At 42.4% G+C, this 20,886-nt stretch overlaps 1 protein-coding gene across 1 annotated transcript in view; it reads right to left on the bottom strand.

The window, feature by feature from the left end:
* The window catches only part of KDM5A (lysine demethylase 5A), a 90,527-nt gene that overhangs the window by 58,322 nt on the left and 11,319 nt on the right, over nucleotides 1-20,886 (bottom strand). Inside the window, exons 6-10 of the mRNA XM_056117925.1 lie at nucleotides 7,204-7,309; nucleotides 5,561-5,652; nucleotides 4,500-4,658; nucleotides 3,167-3,286; nucleotides 2,230-2,388 (exon numbers count right to left, since the gene is read on the bottom strand). Coding sequence (XP_055973900.1) covers nucleotides 2,230-2,388; nucleotides 3,167-3,286; nucleotides 4,500-4,658; nucleotides 5,561-5,652; nucleotides 7,204-7,309 — 636 coding nt within the window. The remainder of the gene's footprint in view (nucleotides 1-2,229; nucleotides 2,389-3,166; nucleotides 3,287-4,499; nucleotides 4,659-5,560; nucleotides 5,653-7,203; nucleotides 7,310-20,886) is intronic.

Raw genomic sequence — 20,886 nt, 5'->3', positions numbered from 1 at the left:
CCAGAGGCTTACTCCAGGCTTTACGATCAGGGATCACTCCTGGGGGTGTCAGGGGCTATACGGAGTGTGAGGGATTGATCCTGGTTTGGTCTCGTGCAAGGGAAGCGCCCTACCTGCGATACTATTTCTCCAGTCCCCAAGTATAACTCTTTAATAAAAAACTCTTGATGCTGCCAAAACAGAGAAAAGGGGAAAAAATGAGAAGGACCAAAGTAAAGAGAAGGGGCTGGGGACAGGGCTAAAAGAGCTACAGAGCAGACGGGAACCCGGAGTTCAATCAGGAGCACGACTGAATGATCCTCCAAGCATACTGGAGGTGACCCCAGGTACTGCTCGCTACCACCCAAGCACTTCTTTAGAAAAGAGAAAAATGATGATGACTTACAAATATGACAACATTTACAGGACTTCATTATGCAGTATAGTAAAGTAAGTATTTTAAAACCTGTGTAACAATACGAGGAGAAAGGATCCACACAACTGACCTGTAGGGAGCAGGTGGATTAGAAGGGAGATTATTGTGGTCTTCAAGGGAGAAAGGTGAGTACATGTGTGGCAGGTGTGGTGCTGGTTTCTTATCCGCAGCACAGCGGGTAGGGCATTTGCCTTGCAAGCGGCCAACATGGTTGACCCAAGTTCGATTCCTCCACCCCTCTCGGAGAGCCCGGCAAGCTACCGAGAGTATGTCACCCTCACGGCAGAGCCTGGCAAGCTACCCGTGCCATATTCGATATGCCAAACACAGTAACAACAAGTCTCATGATGGAGACGTTACTGGGCCTGCTCGAGCAAATCGATGAATGGGAGGACAGTGACAACAGGATTGTAAATCACAGAACCTCAATCAATTTAAAAAGTGAAATTAAAGGGATCAAAGCAGTAGTACAGCAGGCACATGGCTGACCTGGGTTCAATCCCCGGCATCCCATATGGTTCCCCGAGCACTGCTAAGAGTAATTCCTGAATGCAGAGCCAGAAGAAGCCCCTGAGCACCATCTAATGTGACCCCCCCCCCAAAAAAAAACCCATATGCCCAGATGTTTACTGAAACGTAATATGAGATTTCAAACTGAAATGAAGGAGAGGGAGAGGGTGCTTTCGGGGATTGGTATCATAGCCAATGATGCCTGGGGAAAGGGCCACCAGGTAACACCCAGAAGTATTCCGGCATCAAACTCTAGGTGGCTCTACCACTTTAGCCACAATCTAAGACCAATTAAGATGTACTTTAAAGCACTGTCGCACTGTCCTCCCGTTGTTCATAGATTTGCTCAAGCAGGCACCAGTAACGTCTGCATTGTGAGACTGTTGTTACTGTTTTTGGCATATCGAATACGTCACAGGTAGCTTGCCAGGCTTTGCCGTGTGGGTGAAATACTCTCGGTAGTTTGGCAAAAAAAAAAAAAAAAAAACCCAAAAAACTGGAGGCTAGAGCCATAATACAGAGGATAGGGCATCTGCCTTGCATACAGTCAACCCAGGTTCAATCCCTAGCACCAGGTATGGTCCCTGAGCACCGCCAGGAGTGATCCCTAAGGGCAGAGCCAGGAGTAATCCCTGGGCTCCAGGGCTGTCACCAAAAACTAGAGCCAGGACAGTGGCACAAAGGACTGAAGGGCATACTTTGCATTGCCTGTGAGAGGCCTGGGTTTGATCACCACCACCACAGGGTTCCCCAGTTCCAACTGCATCCTCCAAAAGGAAGTTAAAATACATTTCTAGGTTTTCAAAAAGAAAGGACTAAGTACAATTCTTCAGCTGGAAGTTTTTAGCTAATTGGTTGTAAATGTAGAGTTAAATACCCTTTTAAAGCCACACTGAATATACTGCCTTTAAAGCTGAATATTATTTGCATAATCCAACGTGGCCAAATCTGTGGTCAAATTAATGGACCACTCTCATTTAAAATAAAATTATAGGGGCTGGAGTGATAGCACAGCGGTTAGGGCGTTTGCCTTGCACGCAGCCAACATGACCGACACAGGTTCGATTCCCAGCACCCCATATGGTCCCCTGAGCACCGCCAGGAGCAATTCCTGAGTGCATGAGCCAGGAGTAACCCCTGAGCATCGCCGGGTGTGACCCAAAAAAGCAAAAAAGAAAAAATAATAATAATAAAATAAAATTATAAGATTGTCGCATAAAGTGAAACAAGGTATTTTCTACAGTATATAAAATTAAATCGGCCTGGGGTTAGTCTGGTAACTTCTATCAGTATGAGTCCTGTACCTCTTCTTCTGGTAGCATTTTTCTCTGGCCATCCTTCACAGGAAATCCACTGCCAAAATCTTTTGAGGAGATATCAGCTCCATATTCTACAATAACATCTTCTTCTATGCTGCTCACCAGCCGCCAGAATTCTTTTTCCACTAATTCAGTGGGAACCATCTACAATAGAGGAGACAAAGATTATGAATTATTAACATATATAACCATAATCCACTTATGATAAAGTCAATGTATTAACACTCATTCAGTGATGGGCCACATGCACGATGGAGATCACAGTAAGCTAACCATATACTCTATGATGTGGCAGCCTGGATCATCTATGCTGACTGAATTATGCTCTATGCTATTCACACAATAAAATATCTCCTAATGATACATTTCCCTGAACATATCCCCACTGTTATGCAATAAGACACCAGGTCAAGGGAAAACAAACTCTGAATCAAACAGAAAACCTTCTCATTTCCCATGTCTAAAAAGATTTGGTGTCCAACCTATTTTTTTTCTTGCTATTTTCCATTTTCCATAAAGTGAAAATAAAAAGCAAATCAAAGCTTTGGACTCAGAGAAATCTTTGGTTTTTTTTTCAGGGGGTGAGAAACAAAATCAGCAGTACCCAAGGCTACGACTCTTGACTCAGGGCTCACGTTCACTCCCAGCAGTGCTTGGGGGATGAGGCTGTGCTGGGGATTAACCATCAGCCTTCTGCAAGGAAAGCATGAGATCCACTGAGCGAGCTATCCCACTTTCAGATAAATCTTTATACCTTCCCAAAGTGACCCAAAAAGTGATATATATTCAGCACAAAGCCGACCCGCATTTGCTCTCCAACACCAGATATGATCCCCCAGCCCTGCTAGGAGTGATCCCTAAGCACACAGCCACGTGTGGTCCAAAGAGCAAAGGAAGGAAAAAGAAAACAGCAGCTACTCACATGAACTGGCATATTGAAATAATCAGACTTAAAATTATCTGCCATCTCTCCAAAGCTCTGAAGTGTATACTCCCGCACGGCTTGTTCAAATCCAAAGGCTTCTCGAGGTTTATTACATTCCTGGAAAAATGATCAATGATTAACTAATACTCTAACACCTTCTTTTTAAATCATTTCATTGAAGTAATGCAAATTCAATCAACACTAGATAGCAAAGCAAGAATTAACTACTTGATTTTGTTACTACATTCTAAAATCTCAAATGAATTTTCACAAGTTTAAAGTAGCTGGTTGATAATGGGAGCTTTAGACTCTGAAGTTGGCATTAAGGTCTGGCACCAATATGTACACCTGGAAGACTACTTACTGACTTGGAATCAAGCCCAGAGACGCATATCACTCTTAGCACATCAGTGAATCTAGCCAAGGAGAAATGTTCACGGAGGAAAGAAAATGGATAAACAGATATCCACGGAGTTGTTTATATCTATAGCTAGAAAAATGCTGTTTTCCCCACAATATCAAGCAACCAAATTCTCAATACAAACACAGGAAAACAGCTTCTATATCAGCTACCCTTGAGAATAATTAACAACATTAATTCAAAGACCATAAAAGACCTTGGAATATAACTCTACTTACCCTACCAAATCCTTCCCCCTTCAATATCCCATCGCAACATTTTATTAAAATAAACACAGAATTTAAAGACAATACAATAAAATTACTCTTACTGAAACTAATTTAAAGCTTTCAATAAAAATAATTTAGTACAGTCAAAATTCCTACACAAAATGCCATGTATTTGGTAGCATGAATATTAGAATGAAGTCATAGTCCTAAGTTTAATTTCTGACTTTCCCTTTTCGTAAGTTAAAAAACCTACGGACTGGGGCTGGAGTGATAGTACAGTGGGTAGGGCATCTGCCTTACATGAGGTCAACCCGGGCTCAATTCCCGACATCCCATATGGTCCCCAAAGCACTGCCAGGAGTAATTACTGAGTGCAGAGCAGGGAGTAACCCCTGAGCATCACCATATGACTCTCAAAAAAAAAAAAAAACTGACAAGCAAATAAAGTAAAAAAATTTTCAGAACATGTATGCTACCAAGAGTATCTCGCCCGCACAGCAAAGCCTAGCAAGCTACCCGTAACGTATTCAATGTGCCAAACACAGTAACAAGTGTCACAATGGAGACATTACTGGGCCCAATCGAGCAAATCGATGAACAATGGAGGAGAGTGACAGTGACAGTGGATTATGCTATATGTATATACGCATGCATTAATGTATTGAAGTTTTAAAAGGAACCACAAAGATCAGGCCTGTACCTCAGCAACGCATTTAGGACACCGCCAGTCTCCCTTGGGCACATCCGGTAGTGGGGGAATTAAACAAAACGTATGGTAACTGTCATCACATCCATCACATAAAAGCAGCTTATCTTCATTATTTCCCCGACCACAAAACATACAAACATAGAGATCAACCTGTTGAAAAACAAAACAATATTTTTGTTTTGTTGTTAACAAAACAATCTATTTTCACCAATGTAAAAATTTTAACAGAAACTCCTGAATTGCTATTAAGGAAATGCAGTAATATTTTAAATCTTGGTCTTTTGTTTTGTTTGTGTGTGTGTGTGCGCACACACACACATGCAATGCTAGGAATCAAATCCACAAACTCCCACATGCAAGGCAAAGGTTCTACTATTGAACTATATCCCCAGTTCCTGATTATTTTAAGTAACTATATTTAAACATCTTTTAAAAAAAATCCTTAAATTTCTTAGAGCTTCTGCAGACAAGATAATGAAAGCACTTTAAGCTATTAGAATAATGAAGGACTAGACAGTACAAAAGGGTAGTTTAGAAAGTCAATTTATAAAACACACCATGTTGTCCTTCCTATATGCAAAGCCTACTAGAGAGGAAATACTGGCACTGTCTATAACAGCATTCAGGGGTTACAGGTTCATATCTATATTCTGAGTGACTCACAAAGCACATCATGTACTTATGGAAAGTCTAATGTATATGGGACAGCGCAAGACTAATATATCATAAACCAAAGCTACAACTTCATGTTCACCATCAAGTCTTTTTTTTTTTTAAGTAAACTGGTTGTATTTAGAAAAATAGGAAGAGAAAGATGGAGGGAGGGAGAGAGGGAGGGAGAGAGGGAGAGAGAAAGAGGGAGAGAAAGAGAGAGAGATTCAATAGAAAACACTATTGGGCTTCTCCAAAGGGGAGAGAGCTTGGAGGATATACAACACTCCCACCATCAACTCCTCCAACTAAATACACTGAATATCATACCAGGCTACAGGAAGATAAAAGTGCAAAACTAAAATAAGTCCTTTCCCTCCTGCACACCTCAGAACACTTACAAAGTTAACAGAGAGAGTTCCTTTCCGTTGTCTCATTTGCATGTTAAATGCGTCTGACCTGTTGGTAACTTTTCGTCTTCGGGAGACCTCGTCTTGAAATAAAAATAGTTATGTAATAATAGCAAAAACTAATGTTAACAGCTTACTGTGGGCTACACACTACTTAAAATTAATTAAAATCTCACAACATTATGAGGTAAATAGATGATTAATCCCCATTAATTAACCTGTCCAAAACCACGGCAAATGGCAGATCTGGAATTCTAATCTAAGGAATAAGGTTACAGTGCAAGTAACTATTAATTCCAACACTGCCTGTATAAAGTATTCACTGGGAACTAGAGACAAGTTTTAAAAATAATTTCCCAGTCAATACAATAATTGCAAGGATGAAAAAATAGTGTTTAATTCTCAACAGGGTAATAATGAACACTGTAACACACTTAGAAAATCACACTGATTGTTTTGAGAATGATGGAATATATCACCTTTAGACTTCAGTCTACGATCTGCCATGACTGAATCAAATCATGAAATTCAAAAATTTATGACCTGTGATTAGAGCATTAAATTCTACCTTTTTGTTGTTTGCTTGTGTTGTTTGTTTTCTTGTTTTGCTGTGCTCAGGACTTACTCCTGGAGAGCACAGGAGACCATATGGAGCACCAGAGATTGAACCCAGATGCTTGCTTGAACGTAAGACAAATGCCTTACCTCCTATATATCTCTGAGGCCCTACAATAAAATTTTATCAATGAAAACATACCCAAGACCATCTTTATCAAATTGAGATCATTTATTTTGTGTTAGGCAGCCACACCCACAGTGACCAGAGGTTATTCTCAATTCTGTGCAAGGGATTGATCCTGTGGTGCTGGGAGGACGATGGGGTACTGGGACCAGTCCTCATGAGTATGAAGCATACATTCTAATGACCGAAGCTACCTACCTGACCTAAATAGAGCTTTACAACTGGCACAGGGAGTTAAACCCTGCACAAGCAATTTTACTGACCAAATATTTCATACATGCCAAGAGCTTGCAAGTATTATTCTTTCCTCAAACATCATTTAATCAAATAAAATGTCCACTCTGTATCAAGCAATTACAGAAAATATCCGGAGTACAGTTAGAATTTAAATCATAAGCTCCTGGGGATACTGGTGGTAGGAAATGTACACTGGTCTGAAGGGATGAGTATTAGAACTTCTATGACGAAACCTATCATGAACAACTTGGTAACTGTATTTCACAGTGATTCAATTAAAAACACTTAAAGAAAAATCGTAACATTGGCACTACACAGTAGAGAATCTTCTATTTCTCTTTGAATTTAGAAGCTGTAAGCTTCAGATCACCAGATGAGAAACATCAACTTTACTATTATATTAGTCTTTAAAAACTTCAATTGTCACATACTAAATGTGAAAGAGAAAACCCTCTCTTCCAAAATATCATAAAAATCCAATAAAATAAAATAAAGAAACCTTAAAATTTAGACCAACTACTACAGAAATGTCTTTAGGAACCATATCTCAAGTTTTTAATTACTAAGTAAATCCCAGGTAGACTACAATCAGCATTAAGCTCAAATTGTAATTATACTTTAGTACTTTATTTTAAGACCAATAAACAGATTTTACCTTCTTTATCTTTTGTTCCCATAGTCAGGCCCACAACTTTAGGACCAGCCCCAAAAATTCGAAGTTTTTTCAGTTCTGTGTTTCGAGTCACTTCTCCAGATTCTGACTAAAAATAAAAAGAAATGCAACTGACGTTAGTCTAATCATCTTGGTAACACCCTTTTTACCCAAGGAAAGTTTCAAAATCCTCTTTGCAATGAAAAATTTTTTTCTCTCCTTTAAGTTCACAGATTGCCTAATTGCATTAAGTTGAACAGTCACCCAAATACTGTTCAACCAGACTCCTTTCCAAAAATGAAATCTTATCTTAATCTGATTTCCCCCCTTCCCTTCCTTTGTTAATGATGCTGCTGTGGCTGGTGGTTGCGTACTTCAGCGGCTGTGCTCCCCCACATAATGCACCAGAGATCACCCCCTTCATTGTAGTGCTGGGAACCACAGCGACAGCGCTGCTGAGATCTCACTGAGCACACCGCCAGGGACTGAACTGCAAGGCAGGCACCTGACCATCGAGACACACCTCTATGCTCTCTCTTTTACAAAAGCTTAACTGTCAATTTGGTTCTTTTAGAAACAAGACACTAATAACAACTGGTACAATGCTGTTAATAAATCAAGGGCATTGCTGCCTCTGACTTGTTGATGAATACACATCTTTGATCACACAACATTTTAAAAGATCAATAATCATCGTCATGTGTCAGTTGTGACAGTAACATTCCATGACACAACAAGGGATGGGAATGCTATCTTGATCTAGAGCATGCAAAATAATGAAGTATTACCAAAAGACTGAGAAAGAATTTCAATTTTCTAATAAAACAGAAAACTTTGAGGCGTAAGGGTTGGGGTGGGCATGAATGGACAAGGGAACAGGCACATCACAGCAGGAAAGGTGAGGAGAGATGGACACTAGAATGCAGTGCTATTTCAGGCCCAAGTGCTACTTCAGGTTTACCCAAGCCGCAGTGCTCAGAGGTCTAAAGGGCCACACTCGATAGTGCTGGAGGGAAGGGCTTCCAGGAATACACCGGGCAGTGGTCAGGCTGTCCAAAGCAAGGTGATTGTCTTTAACCCATTACCTCTTTGACTCCTCAGAGAAAGCCTTTTTTTTTTTAATTTTATTGAATCACCGTGCGAGAAAGCTGTCCCAACTTCTTTCTCCCTACTTCTAGGAGACCTAATCCAGTGGGCACACTACAATTAGGTTATATTCTGAAGAAAGTAAGGCAGGAAAGATGGAAAGAGTGGGCCCTCATGACCAACTGTACTAGCCTAGACTATATCTGAAAATCTTCAGTATAGAATGTGTCCTTATATGAAAATTATTATCACTGTTTAGTCATTTAGCATTCTATTACTTGAAGAGCTCCTGACAAACACCAATTATATTACAAATTGAGATCAACTATAATCTCTAAATATTGACAATTAGAAAAATTTATTTAAAATATAGTAAGAAAATAAAACTTTTTGTATATAGCCTAGACTAAAAATAATAAATCATATAAAACTGCCAAAGATTATATATCTCTGCCAAAATAGCAGTTAAGGGGTATGGTGCCACCAGCAGGTCAACCTGTACCTGCGGGGTGAGTGCATCAGCTGTCTGATGGTGCCTTCAGGCTTCCTGATACCCCAAAATTGCCACCGTGCCTATAGCCAGATCCAGACAACTTGGGACCAAATTTACCAAGAAATTTAACAGCCAAAAGTTAGGTGTGTGGGAGCCACACCCACAAACCACCTCCGGTTCAGCTTTATTGGCCTTTTTTCAGAGACCCATAGATAAATCCCTAAGGAGATCCAAAGCCACAGTTACTCTCGGCCCGCACATGGCTGAACAGACTGGGATAAATAAAGGGGGGCAGGTTGGCCTGTGCCTGCCCAGGCAGAAACCCCAGCAGTCACTTACTTCCACAATCCAAAATCCCTGCCATATCCTCAGCCTGACTCCACCGGCTCAGGATGGACCTCACCAAGATATAATCTGCTGAAAATTCGGGCATTCGGGTTTTGTTGACTGAAATCTCCAGGTTTCCTCAGAGTTGGGGTGGGCTACCTCCTCCCACTTCCCAATATACAGGGAAGCACTGACAGTCACCCCCACAAGCCAATTCCGGCACCATTCTGTAAGCTCTACTGCAGGCCTTACTTCAAAGACCCCTAAATAAATCTCGAAGGAGATCAAAAGTCGCAGAAAGGGCCACACCCGTACGTGACTGAACAGACCGGGGTAAATTGCGGGGAGGGGGGGGGGAGGGTTGACCTGTGCCTGCCCAGCAGAGCCCCCAGCAGCCACTCCACTTGCTTCCACAATCCAAAATCACCGCCATACCCCCAAGCCTGCCCCCACCACCTCAGGATGGACCTCACCAAGATACAATCTGCTAAAAATTTTGTAATGTGGATCTTAGCACACTAACAGTCCTGACCCAGAGACACAGCAGCAAGTCCCGGAAGACAACACGGCACCAGAGATCTCTGAGCCAATTTCACCGGAGCACCCCAGATGGAGCAGGTGTGCTCTGCCCACCTGCTCCAGATGGAATCCCGGTGACCCAGAGCTTCCACAAGAAAGGCCCAGGTATGTGGGTTCCAGAACTAAATCTCCAGGCCACATGGAGGCAGAGGATCCAGGCTGTCCCTCCCCAGGTTCTCGCCCGCCCAGGACTGGCTGTCACGCCCACAATTTGCCTCTGGGTTCCACCTTAGCGCACCAACAGCCCTGGCCCAGAGACTCCCAACTGAATCCCAGAATGCATTAGTACCATATAGAGATGTCTCCGAAACCCAATCATTTACAATCTAGAAATTGACATATACAGTCACAGCAGTGCGAGCTCTCATGATACTCAGAATGAGCAATGGAAAATAAATCATCTAGCGACTTCCCCTGGCAGGTAGGCTTGAATGGTGGTGGGAAATTTCGAGCAAAACAGAATGCCCAGAAGTTCAGGAAGAGTATGGGGGAAACTGTCTGCCATAAAGGCAGGGTGAGGACTGGGAAAATGTGCACTGGTGGAGGGATGGGTGTTCCATCATTGTATGGCTGAATCTCAAACATGAAAGCTTTGTAACTCTATCTCGTGGTGATACAATTTAAAAAGAAAGTAATGTGGAGCTCATGCCCAATTCAATCAGCTTAATCAATGGCTGAACAAGTAACAGTTAAAAACAAAAGAAAGCCCTTAAAAATTTAAAATTTGGGGCTGGAGTGATAGCACAGTGGGTAGGGCATTGCACACAGCCAACCTGGGTTCGATTCCCAGCATCCCATATGGTCCCCCAAGCACTGCCAGAAGTAATTCCTGAGTGCATGATCCAGGAGTAACCTCTGTGCATTGGTGGGTGTGACCCAAAAAGCAAAAAAAAAAAAAGTCACTCACAAAAATACTCGAGGGCTGGGAAGGTGAACCGCAAAGGGCCAGAGCATATGTCTGGCATGCAAAGGTCCTGGTCCAAGCCCTAACTGGAAAATAGGTTACTTATATTAATCTGATTTTTATTATTTAGTGAAAATTGAGTGAGTGCCCTCTAATGGAGAAATCTGGGTCAAAGTCATTGTCACTAAAAATGAGACACACTGGCATTTTAAGCTTCATTGCAGCATATAAATATGTTTAGAGTTTGGTAATTCTTGACCAACACTTGGAAGTTCTGAATATACAGAATGTAATTAGGGGCCGGAGAGATAGTGAAGTAAGGTATTTTCCCTGCATGTTGGCAACCCGAGTTCATTCCATGGCATCCCACAGGCTCCCCTGAGCACGGCGAGGAGTGATCTCTGAGCACAGTCTCAAGAAAGCCCCGAGCACCATTGAGTTTGGCCCCAAAACCAAAATAAACAGAAACGGAGTAATTAAAATCACAGGGTAAATGTATCAGATAGGGAGAACAAACAGTTCTGCAAGTACCATGGAAAAGACACATGATTAAAACTAAGAGATTCGGGGGCTGGAGAGAGAGCGCAGCGGGTAGGGCATTTGCCTTGCAGGCGGCCGACCCGAGTTCGATTCCCAGCATCTCATATGATCCCCCGAGCACGGCCAGGATAAATTCCTGAGTGCAGAGCCAGGAGTAACCCTTGTGCACTGCCGGGTATGACCCAAAAAGCAGAAAGAAAAAAAAAGACTTAAGAGATTTGGGGGCTTATAACAGTGCGCTTGCTATGAATGAGACCCTAAATGTAATCCTTGACACAGGAGAGGGAAAAAGTGGCTAGAGAATGACGAAGAGGGTGGGAGTGACGAAGAGGGACACTCACAGAGCCAAAGGAAAATCAAATTAATCAACTTTCAAAGGGCAGGATTAATCATATTACGCATCAACACAACCAGAGATGAAGAAATTAAAAGGTCTCCTCAGCATTATATAATCACTCAATCAGTATAACTAAAACAGGACTGTTTCGTTTAAATTTTTGGTACTTATTTAAATGATAGGAGAAAAAACAGACACTGTTGAAACCAAGACACTCAACTAATTTCAAGAAACTCTGTGAAAACAGGCATGAAGCAAAGCATTATTTATGAAGAGGGCTGCTGTTTCTAAGACGATAAAACTGGAACATGGTTATAAAGGAGGCAGAGGAGAGCAAACAGAAGAGGAGGCAGGAGATACAGATTTTTAATTAGTGATGATTCATTACAGAAGCCAGAATGGAGGGTTGAGAAGAGAGTACAAGAGTAAAGGCACTTGCCTAGCATGGACCCAATTCCCGGCACTGCATACAGTCCTTCAAGCACCTCTAAAAGGGAACCATGAGCACAGAATCAGGAGTAAACTCTGAGCACTGTCAATTGAGTCCCAAACACAACAACAAAAAAGAAGAAAATATTGGAATAAAACTTATCCTTACAGGCCAGGAGGACTGGTCAATAGTTGGAAGCCTGCCACAATAGTGAGGGGTGGGGATGGGGGACAGGATAAAGAAGGGATCAGAATGACAATAATAGTTGGAAATTGTCATTTTGGAGACGAACTGAGCGTTCAAAGAAAATAAAGGGATATACCAGATAGACTTTCATTATGTGTACTTTGCAAGCCAATACAAAGCAATTTTGAGAGAGAGAGAGAGTGAGGGAGAGAGAGAGCACGCACACGCGAGCAAGCGCACTAGTGGGATCACTGGTGGTGGGAAAAGTACACTGGTAAAAGGACGATGTTGTAACATGATATGACTGAAATCCAAACATGAACAATTTTGTAAATGTTTTTACCACTGTGATTTAAATTTAAAAAAATTTAATTATCCTTAGAGAGAGCACACTTGCCCAGTGACAGGAGCAATTAAGAACACCAAAAGGTGGGACAGAGGCGGCGCGCATACTCCCATCCCCCAACCTGAAATCTGGGTTCCCACCCAAAGGGAAGGCCCAACTCCCAGCATCTTGGCTGGGAACTGCCCCCCCACCCCCACTGGACATCACCCCCCAATGCGCTGATCTAACTTCTCAGACCAGGTGTGTGGACCCGGTGGTGGCATACTCCCATCCCCCAGCCTGAAATCCAGCACTCCCACACAAAAGAAACCCTAGCCCCCCAGCGTCACCCCCAGATCCACTCCTCACGGCTTACCTTTAAAATCTCTAACCTGGGGGTATGGTGCCACCAGCAGGTCAACCTGTACCTGCGGGGTGAGTGCATCAGCAGTCTGATGGTGCCTTCAGGCTTCCTGATACCCCAAAATTGCCACTGTGCCTTTGGTCAGACCCCAACAACTTGAGACCATGTTTACCAAGAAATTGTACAGCCAAAAGCCAGGTCTGTGGGAGCCATGAACACAACCATCTCCAGCTCAGCTACACAAGTTCATTTACTGTCCTTATTTCAAAGACCCACAGATAAACCTTGAAAGAGATCAAAAGCCACAGTTAACCTTGGACCAGCACAAGGCTGAACAGATGGGCGTAAACTGGGGGCAGGTTGGCCTGTGCTGCCCAAGCAGAGCCCCCCGTAGCCGCTTGCTCCCACAATCCAAAATCGTTGCCGTAGGCTCAGCCTGACTCCGCCGTCTCAAGATGGACCTCACTGAGACATAAGCTGCTGAAAATTCTGGTATGTAGGTTTTTTGGTTAAAATTTCCAGGCTTTCTTGGGGTCAGGCTTTCTTCCCCCACCTTCCTGCACTTCCAAAGCCTCAGCAGTCACGTCCACACCCCAAAGCTGCCACCCAGTTAAAAAGTTACTCCAACCTTGCCAACTCAGTAAAAATACTGAATGCCCTGAACAAACACCATGACCTCTTAGTACCCGTACTGCAAACCACAAGGCACAAAAGGAAAGGGAAAGAGAGCAAAAAGGAAAGTTCCTGCCATAGAGGGAGGCTGGTGTGGGGGGTGGCGTGTTGGGGGATGCAGGGAGGGAAACAGGGACGCTGATGGTAGGAAATGTGCACAGGTGGAGGAATGGGCGCTGGATCATTGTATTCTGAAATGCAATTATGAAGAACTTTGTAATGGCCCATCTCACGGATGTTCAATTGAAAAAAAAAAGTAACGTGAAGTTCATGCCCACTTCAAACAGCTTCATCAGTGGCTGAAATAATAGCAGTACTCCTACATAAATAAATAGAAGTACTCTGACATTAAAAAAAAAAAAATTTTTTAAATAAAAATAAAATAAAAGGGCTGGAGAGATAGCACAGTAGGTAGGGCATTTGCCTTGCATGCGGCCAACCCGGATTCGATTCCCAGCATCCCATAGGGTCCTCTGAGCACCGAAGAGTAACTCCTGAGTGCAGAGCCAGGAGTAACCCCTGTGCATCGCCAGGTGTGACCCAAAAAAGCAAAAACAAATAAATAAATAATAAAATAAAATCTCTAACCCCAAAACCGTGCAATAGTATCTGTGCGAAGTAGTTACTTCATCTATATCCTACATTAATCCAGCCCTCACATTTCTTTAGCTCTCCATAACCCACGGTAACACACAAAGACAGTCCAACTGCAGGGGAGAAAAAAACATACAACACAACACACAGGAAAAAACTACAAAACGCGAAGGTCATTAATGGTAAAACAACATAGAAACTCACCAACCTTACTGAGTGAAGACCTAGCCCAGGTGAATCAAACAGCGATAATGAACTACAAAATCTCTCAGATAAGGAATTTAGAATGGAGCTGTTAAGAATGCATAAAAAGCTCAAAAAAGCAATGGAACACACTGCTAATAAAATAGAAGAGGATATGAGAGCAGAAATGAGGAAAATGCGAACGAAAATACAAGCAGAAATGACAGACCTAAAAAACTTGGTAGGTGAAATAAAAAACTCAGAGAAAAGGCCTCAGCAGCAGAGTAACAGCTGCTGAGGACAGAATCAGTGAGCTCCAAGATGAGCTGCAGAGAATCTTCAGACAACAGCAGAAAATGGAAAAGAGAGTCAAAATAAAGCAACAGATATCAAGAGGAAATTGTAATGAAGCCAAGAGGAACAACATAAGAATCACTGAAGTCCCAGAAGGACAGGAAGAAAACCCTCATGAAAAAGCAACTGTCAAAGACATCATTACTGTGACATTCCCAGACCTGAAGAGCACATACGCGCAAAATCAGGAGGCCCAAAAGGTACCAGCTAAAAGAAATCCAAATAAAAATACTCCAAGACATACCTTATCATAATGATGAAGAGATAAGAAGTTTGAAAGCAACAAAAATCAAAGAAGGAAAACTGCTTATAAAGGAATACCCTTAAGATTTACATCAGACTTACCTGATGAAACTCTCTGGGCCTGAAGACAGCGGGGGTATGTAGTGAGAAAACTCAATGAAATGAACACCTCACCAAGAATACTCTACCCAGCTAGACTCTCATTTCTCAGTATAGTCATCTATCACAAGCCCACAGCAAGCATCATTCTCAAAGGGGGAAAACTAAGAGCCTTCCCTCTAAGTTTGGGGACAAGAACTGGTTGCCCATTCTCACCACTTCTACTCACTATAGTACTGGAAGTACTTGTCATAGCAGTTAAGCAAGAAAAAGGTATCAAGGGCATCCAGATAGGAAAGGAAGAAGTCAAGATACCACTGTTTGCGAATGACATACTATACTTAGAAAATCCTCAACAAAAGACTATACAAAAAAAGCTACTAGAAACAATAGGTTTGTAAAGTGGCAGATTACAAAATCAATGCCCAAAACATCATAATTTTCCTATATACAAATTATGGAAAAGAAGAAAGAGATATTAGAAAAACAATCCTGTTCACAATAGTGCCTCAGAAAATCAAGTTCCTTGGAATCAGCTTAACTAAAGACATGAAGGACTTATACAAAGAAAACTACAAAACACTACTTCAAGAAATAAAACAGGACAGTAGGGAATGGAGACACATCCCCTGCCCATGGATCAGAAGGATTAACACTGTCAAAATACCAATACTCCCCAAAGCATTATACAGATTCAATTCAATTCAAAGTCCCTATAAGGATACCCATGACATTTTTTCAAAGAAAAAACTAGTGCTGGTATGGATGCATCTCATTCATTGTTGGTGGGAATGCCGGCTGGTCCAGTCTTTTTGGAAAATAGTATTGATGTTCCTCAAAAAACTGAAAATTGAGATTCCATGACCCAGCAATACCACTTCTAGGAATATATCCCAGAGATGCAGAAAAGCACAGTAGAAATGACATCTGAACTTGTATGTTTATTGCAGCACTGTTCACAATAGCCAGAATCTGGAAACAACCTGAGTGCCTGAGAACAGACAAATGGTTAAAGAAACTATGGTACATCTACACAATGGAATACTATGTAGCTGTGAAAAAAATGAAGTCATGAAATTTGCAAATAAGTAGATGGGCATGGAGAGTATCATGTTAAGTGAAATGAGTCAGAGAGGGACAGACATACAACGGCTGCACTCATTTGTGGAATACTATCAGTAAAATACTATCAGTCTAATACCCAAGGACAGTACAAACAAGAATGGCTCCGTGGTTTGGAAGCCTGCCTCATGTGCTGAGGAAGGCAACTGGGATAGAGAAGGGACCACTAAGTCAATGATGGTTGGAGGGATCACTCAGGATGGGAGATGTATGCTGAAAGTAGACAAAGAACCAAATATGATGGCCTCTCAGTATCTATTGCAAACCCTGCCGCCCAAAAGTAGAAAGAAAGAAGGCAGTGGGGGAGGGGGCTGGCAGGAGGGATATTGGGGACATTGGTGGTGGAAAATGCTCACTGGTGGAAGAATGGGTGTTTGATCATTGCATGACTGAAACTCAATCATGAAAGCTTTGTAACGTTATCTCACAGTGATTCAACTTAAAAAATACTAAAAGGGAGACTGGAGAGATAGTACAGTAGATAGGGCACTTGCCTTGCAAGCAAGGCAATCCCTAGAATACCATATGGTACACTGAGCACTTCCAGGAAGAATTCCCAAGTGCAGAGCCTCACCAGTTGTGGACCAATAACTCCCCCCGCCCCCAAACACACACACACACACACACACACACACACACACACACACAAAGGAATACCAGTAGTACACTAATAGCAGGAGAGATAACTCAAAGGGCTGGAGTATATGCTCTGCATGAATACAAAAAGTCCCTTAAGGTTCCATCAAAAACACCACATGTTCCTCAGCACTACAAGGAGAGCTTTGAGCACTGAGCCAGGAGGCCCTGAGCACTGATGAATGCCACCCCCTCCCAGATATGGGGACTCAGAAGATTAGAACATTTGAAGCATATCCAAGTCATGCAATGTCCAAAAGAGCTCCAAGCTGAACATCATGAAGGGAGTAATCCCAGCATCTCCAGGTATAAACCAACACTCCCTCTCCCCAAAATAGAGGACTACAGTGTTATTTGTTATTTGGGCATGAATTTATTGTTCTGGGGCCATACTTATAAGTGATCAGAGCTTACTCCCAGCTTTGAGCTCAAGAAATACTCATGGGGCCATGGATCGAACCTGGGTCAGCATCTGATCTGCTTGTACTATGTCTCCAGGGGCAATAAGTTAGAATTTTAGCAGTTTAGGGAAGTTAAAATTTACTTCATAAAACAGATGACTAGGAATGAATACCCCCAAGCAGTCAGCTCCAGGTAAAAAATCTTACTGGACAGATACCTCCTCAGCCCTGAGGGGAACACCATTCAGGTGAGTTTGGGGAGTCCAGGAGGTAGGGAGTGGGTGTGGGTAAGGGTGTGAAACCCTCATCTTCACCTCTTCACATCCCCACTGGAAGTGTGCTCAGTCCCATGGTGGTACATCCAGAAGGGTCTTCAAGTACCCTCCCTAAGAAGCCCCGTCGTACTCCCAGCAGCTGCCAGTCTTACACCCTCTCCCGGCATTGGGGATTTGGGAGGCAGGGCGGATGGTGAGGCCAGAGCATCTGCTGAGGACCTGCTGGTGGTAGACAGAGCCAGGACCTAGACTTTCCTTCAGAGCCTGCGGGGATAGAATCACGCGTCCATGGATGACTCTCCACACTGATCCGCTCCCTGTGCCTTGGCCTTGGCCTCCTTGCTATGGCTGCGAGAACTAAGGGGCCAAAGCAATAGTAGAGGGTAAGGCACTCTACCTTGCACGCAGCCAGCCCAGGTTTGATCCCTGGCACCACACATGGTCTCCAGAGCCTGCCAGAAGTGATCCCTGAGCCCAGCGCACTATCAGGTGTGGCCCAAAAACAGAAAGGAAGGCAGGCAGGTAGGTATATAAACACCACGTAATACTACTGGGCTATAAGAAAAAAATGAAACCTTGTATTTCATTACAACCTGGGTGGAACTGGAAAAAGTCATGCTAAGCCAAGTGGGTCAGAAAGAAAAAGAAATACTGGATGATCTCATTATATATGTAAAATATAAAGGAAACAAAATGGGGGAGGGGGGTAAACAAAGAGAATGAAAACAAAGATACTGAACAGCAGGTAGGATGTCTGCCTTGCTCACAGCGAACCCAGGTTTGGCCTCCAGCACCCATATGGTTCCCAGGCCCCTCCAGGAGTAACCACTGAGTGCAGAGCCAAGTGAAAGCCTCAAGGACTTACAGGTGGGGCCCCAGAATGAACAAACAAAAAACACCCCCACAAGATACTGCCAAGAGAGCTGAGGCCCAGAGAAGTGGGGGAAAAGAGACCCTGGAGACCATGATTGAGGGATATTGGCACTCTGCTTGTGGGTATGGTACATTAACATTATAAGCCTAAGACATGACTATTAAAATTGCACTACCTTATTTTTTAAAAATTGATTAAAAAATAGAAAGATGGGTTTATCTTGGGGGTGAGGGGGCCAGAGGGGAGCTCCCAGCAATACTCTGCCCAATGGGCTGTACATTTCAGTGCCCAACGATGCTAGGAGCCCTATGGTGCTAGGCATTGACATCACAGTCTCATGGATGAAAGAAATGCATTTCAACCTTCTGAGCTATCTCCCCAAGTCCAAAAGGTAGGCTTCTACATGGTTCCACGAAGATGGTCATGAAGATTATCAAAAAGAATTTCAGGGGCCAGAGCAACAGTACAGCAGCCTTCCGCATACACTTGCCTTCCACGTGGTTGACCCAGCCTCTCACAGGACCCTGGAGCCCACCAGGAGTGATTCCTGAATGCAGAGCAAGGACTAACTCCTTAGAACTACCAGGTGTGGCCCAAAAACAAAAACAATTTCATCACAAGCTGGCAATCATGTAGTGCAGCAGCAGTAGTTAAAAAGTCTTCAAAAGTGAATCTCCAATGTCAGGTCTTAAAAGAGAATCATCATTATATACTATAATACATACTATACACCCAAAGATGATCAGAACTGATTCTAAAATCAGACACAGTAACAGATTGACTTAATGACTAAATCAGAATTTACTAATTTAAAATAGAGCCATCATTTTCCAATGAACTCCATTATATTCATCCTGCACGCCAGAGAGATAGCATAGTGGATAAAGCTTTGCACAGAGCCAACCAGGTTCTATCCCAGCATCCGAGAAGGTCCCATGAGTACCTCCAGGAGTGACTCCTGAGTGGAGAGCCAGGAGTAACCCCTGAGCATTGCCAGGCGTAGCCTAAAAACGAAAAATAAGTTCACATTTCCTGTATAAAACATCTACCTCTCAGCTATTAAAATACCAAAGAAGCTATTCTAAATCAGGAGATTATTCAGTGAGGATAAACTCAGAACAAGGAAAGAAGACATGGCAATGAAAAAAAGATAACCCCTGAGGTGACGGGTCACTTGCCTGCTTCTCCCCCGACAGAAACAGATCCAGTGCTCTTGTTCAAATGAACTTACTAATGAGCTGACTGCCCTGACTCCCATTTCCAATGTGAACCTTCCCTTCTTATAACACACTGTCTCATTCCATATGCTAAAATTAATGATCAGGAGTCAGTTAAGATGCTCTCTAAAAAGACATATATGTTAAAAGGATGATCTGACTTTTTTTTTTTGCAGTTACAAATATCTTCGATTTATTTTAGAAAACAAAGGCTTAATAATTTGTGCCATAAGGCAGGCTATCATGAATTCAACAAACACAATACAGTCTCTCAAAAGCCTTTATCAACTATCCAAAGTAGAAAATTATTTCCTGTCCACTCCGGGACTCAGACATAATCAGAAGGAAAAATTGTAAAATAGCAAGCCTATTTCCACCAACTGATCGTCTTCTCATCTGACTCTGATCTGAGCAATTTCAACACAGTAAAGGATGGCTATTGATCCTTTTCCCTGTCCTGCCTCCACTGCTGATGAAGCAATGATAAAAATATTGTGTTTTTTTCTTTTCAAAACACAAAAAAGGTCCCTAAAAATAAACTACATAACTAGTTAATCTACAGATTAATTAGTTATTAATCTCTATAAACCTGACTCTTAATTTTGCTTCTGAGTCAGATACCTTGCTATGTGTGAGGAAGAAAACAAAAATCTAACAGACCTCAACCAGCATCAGACAGCAGTGGTTGGAGGAGTATTTATATATACTATGTAAACAACAAAAAAGGACTGCTATAATGGTACGCAGCTTGATTAAAATATTCATGTTCTCCATTTCAAATATCTTTAAAGAATGTCTGGGAACCAGATCTGGCAACAGCAGGCATCTAAGACTTTTAATTTTGGAAGCTGGAAATAGAACTTTATTATAACTGAAAGAGAAGGCAGACTGACTAAAGGCAAGCTTATCCTATTACAGTAAGAGCCATCACTGAACGAGAAAAGCATATCCTAGATATTCTAATAGGTTCTCCTACTAGGTTAAGAAACCTACCCATTATCTCTGATTTCTAAGACACCTTACTGTCCAGTCTACTGACTTATTTTTACCAAAAACCTTTAAAATGTCAACTTTTGAGAACCACCAAAAAGTAGAAATGAAAAGAAGGGAGAGCGGATAAGCACAGACAAAAAAAAAATAATAATAATAATCGGGCATTTTTCTTCCGATGCATTCATTGGGGTTTGAAATATTTTAGATTGCAGTAGCACTATGAAAACTTTGCTAGAATGGCTCAGTTATTTAGAAACCTATGTTCTGGTTTCAAAGGGACTGAGTAAAGGGGCCAGAGTGGTAGTACAGAGGATAGGAAATTTGCCTTGCACGCAGCCAACTGGAATTCAACTCCTGGTATCCGGTATGGTCTCCCAAGCATCACCTGGAGCATTTCCTTGGTGCAATATCTCAGTATTGCCGGGTGTGATGTAAAATATCCCCACACCCCT

The sequence above is a fragment of the Sorex fumeus genome, unplaced genomic scaffold (genome assembly GCF_029834395.1).
Source record: "Sorex fumeus unplaced genomic scaffold, SorFum_2.1 ptg000036l, whole genome shotgun sequence".
In the NCBI taxonomy this organism is placed as follows: domain Eukaryota; kingdom Metazoa; phylum Chordata; class Mammalia; order Eulipotyphla; family Soricidae; genus Sorex; species Sorex fumeus.
Note: the sequence above shows the minus strand (reverse complement) of the source record. Positions and strands in the feature narration are given on the sequence as shown.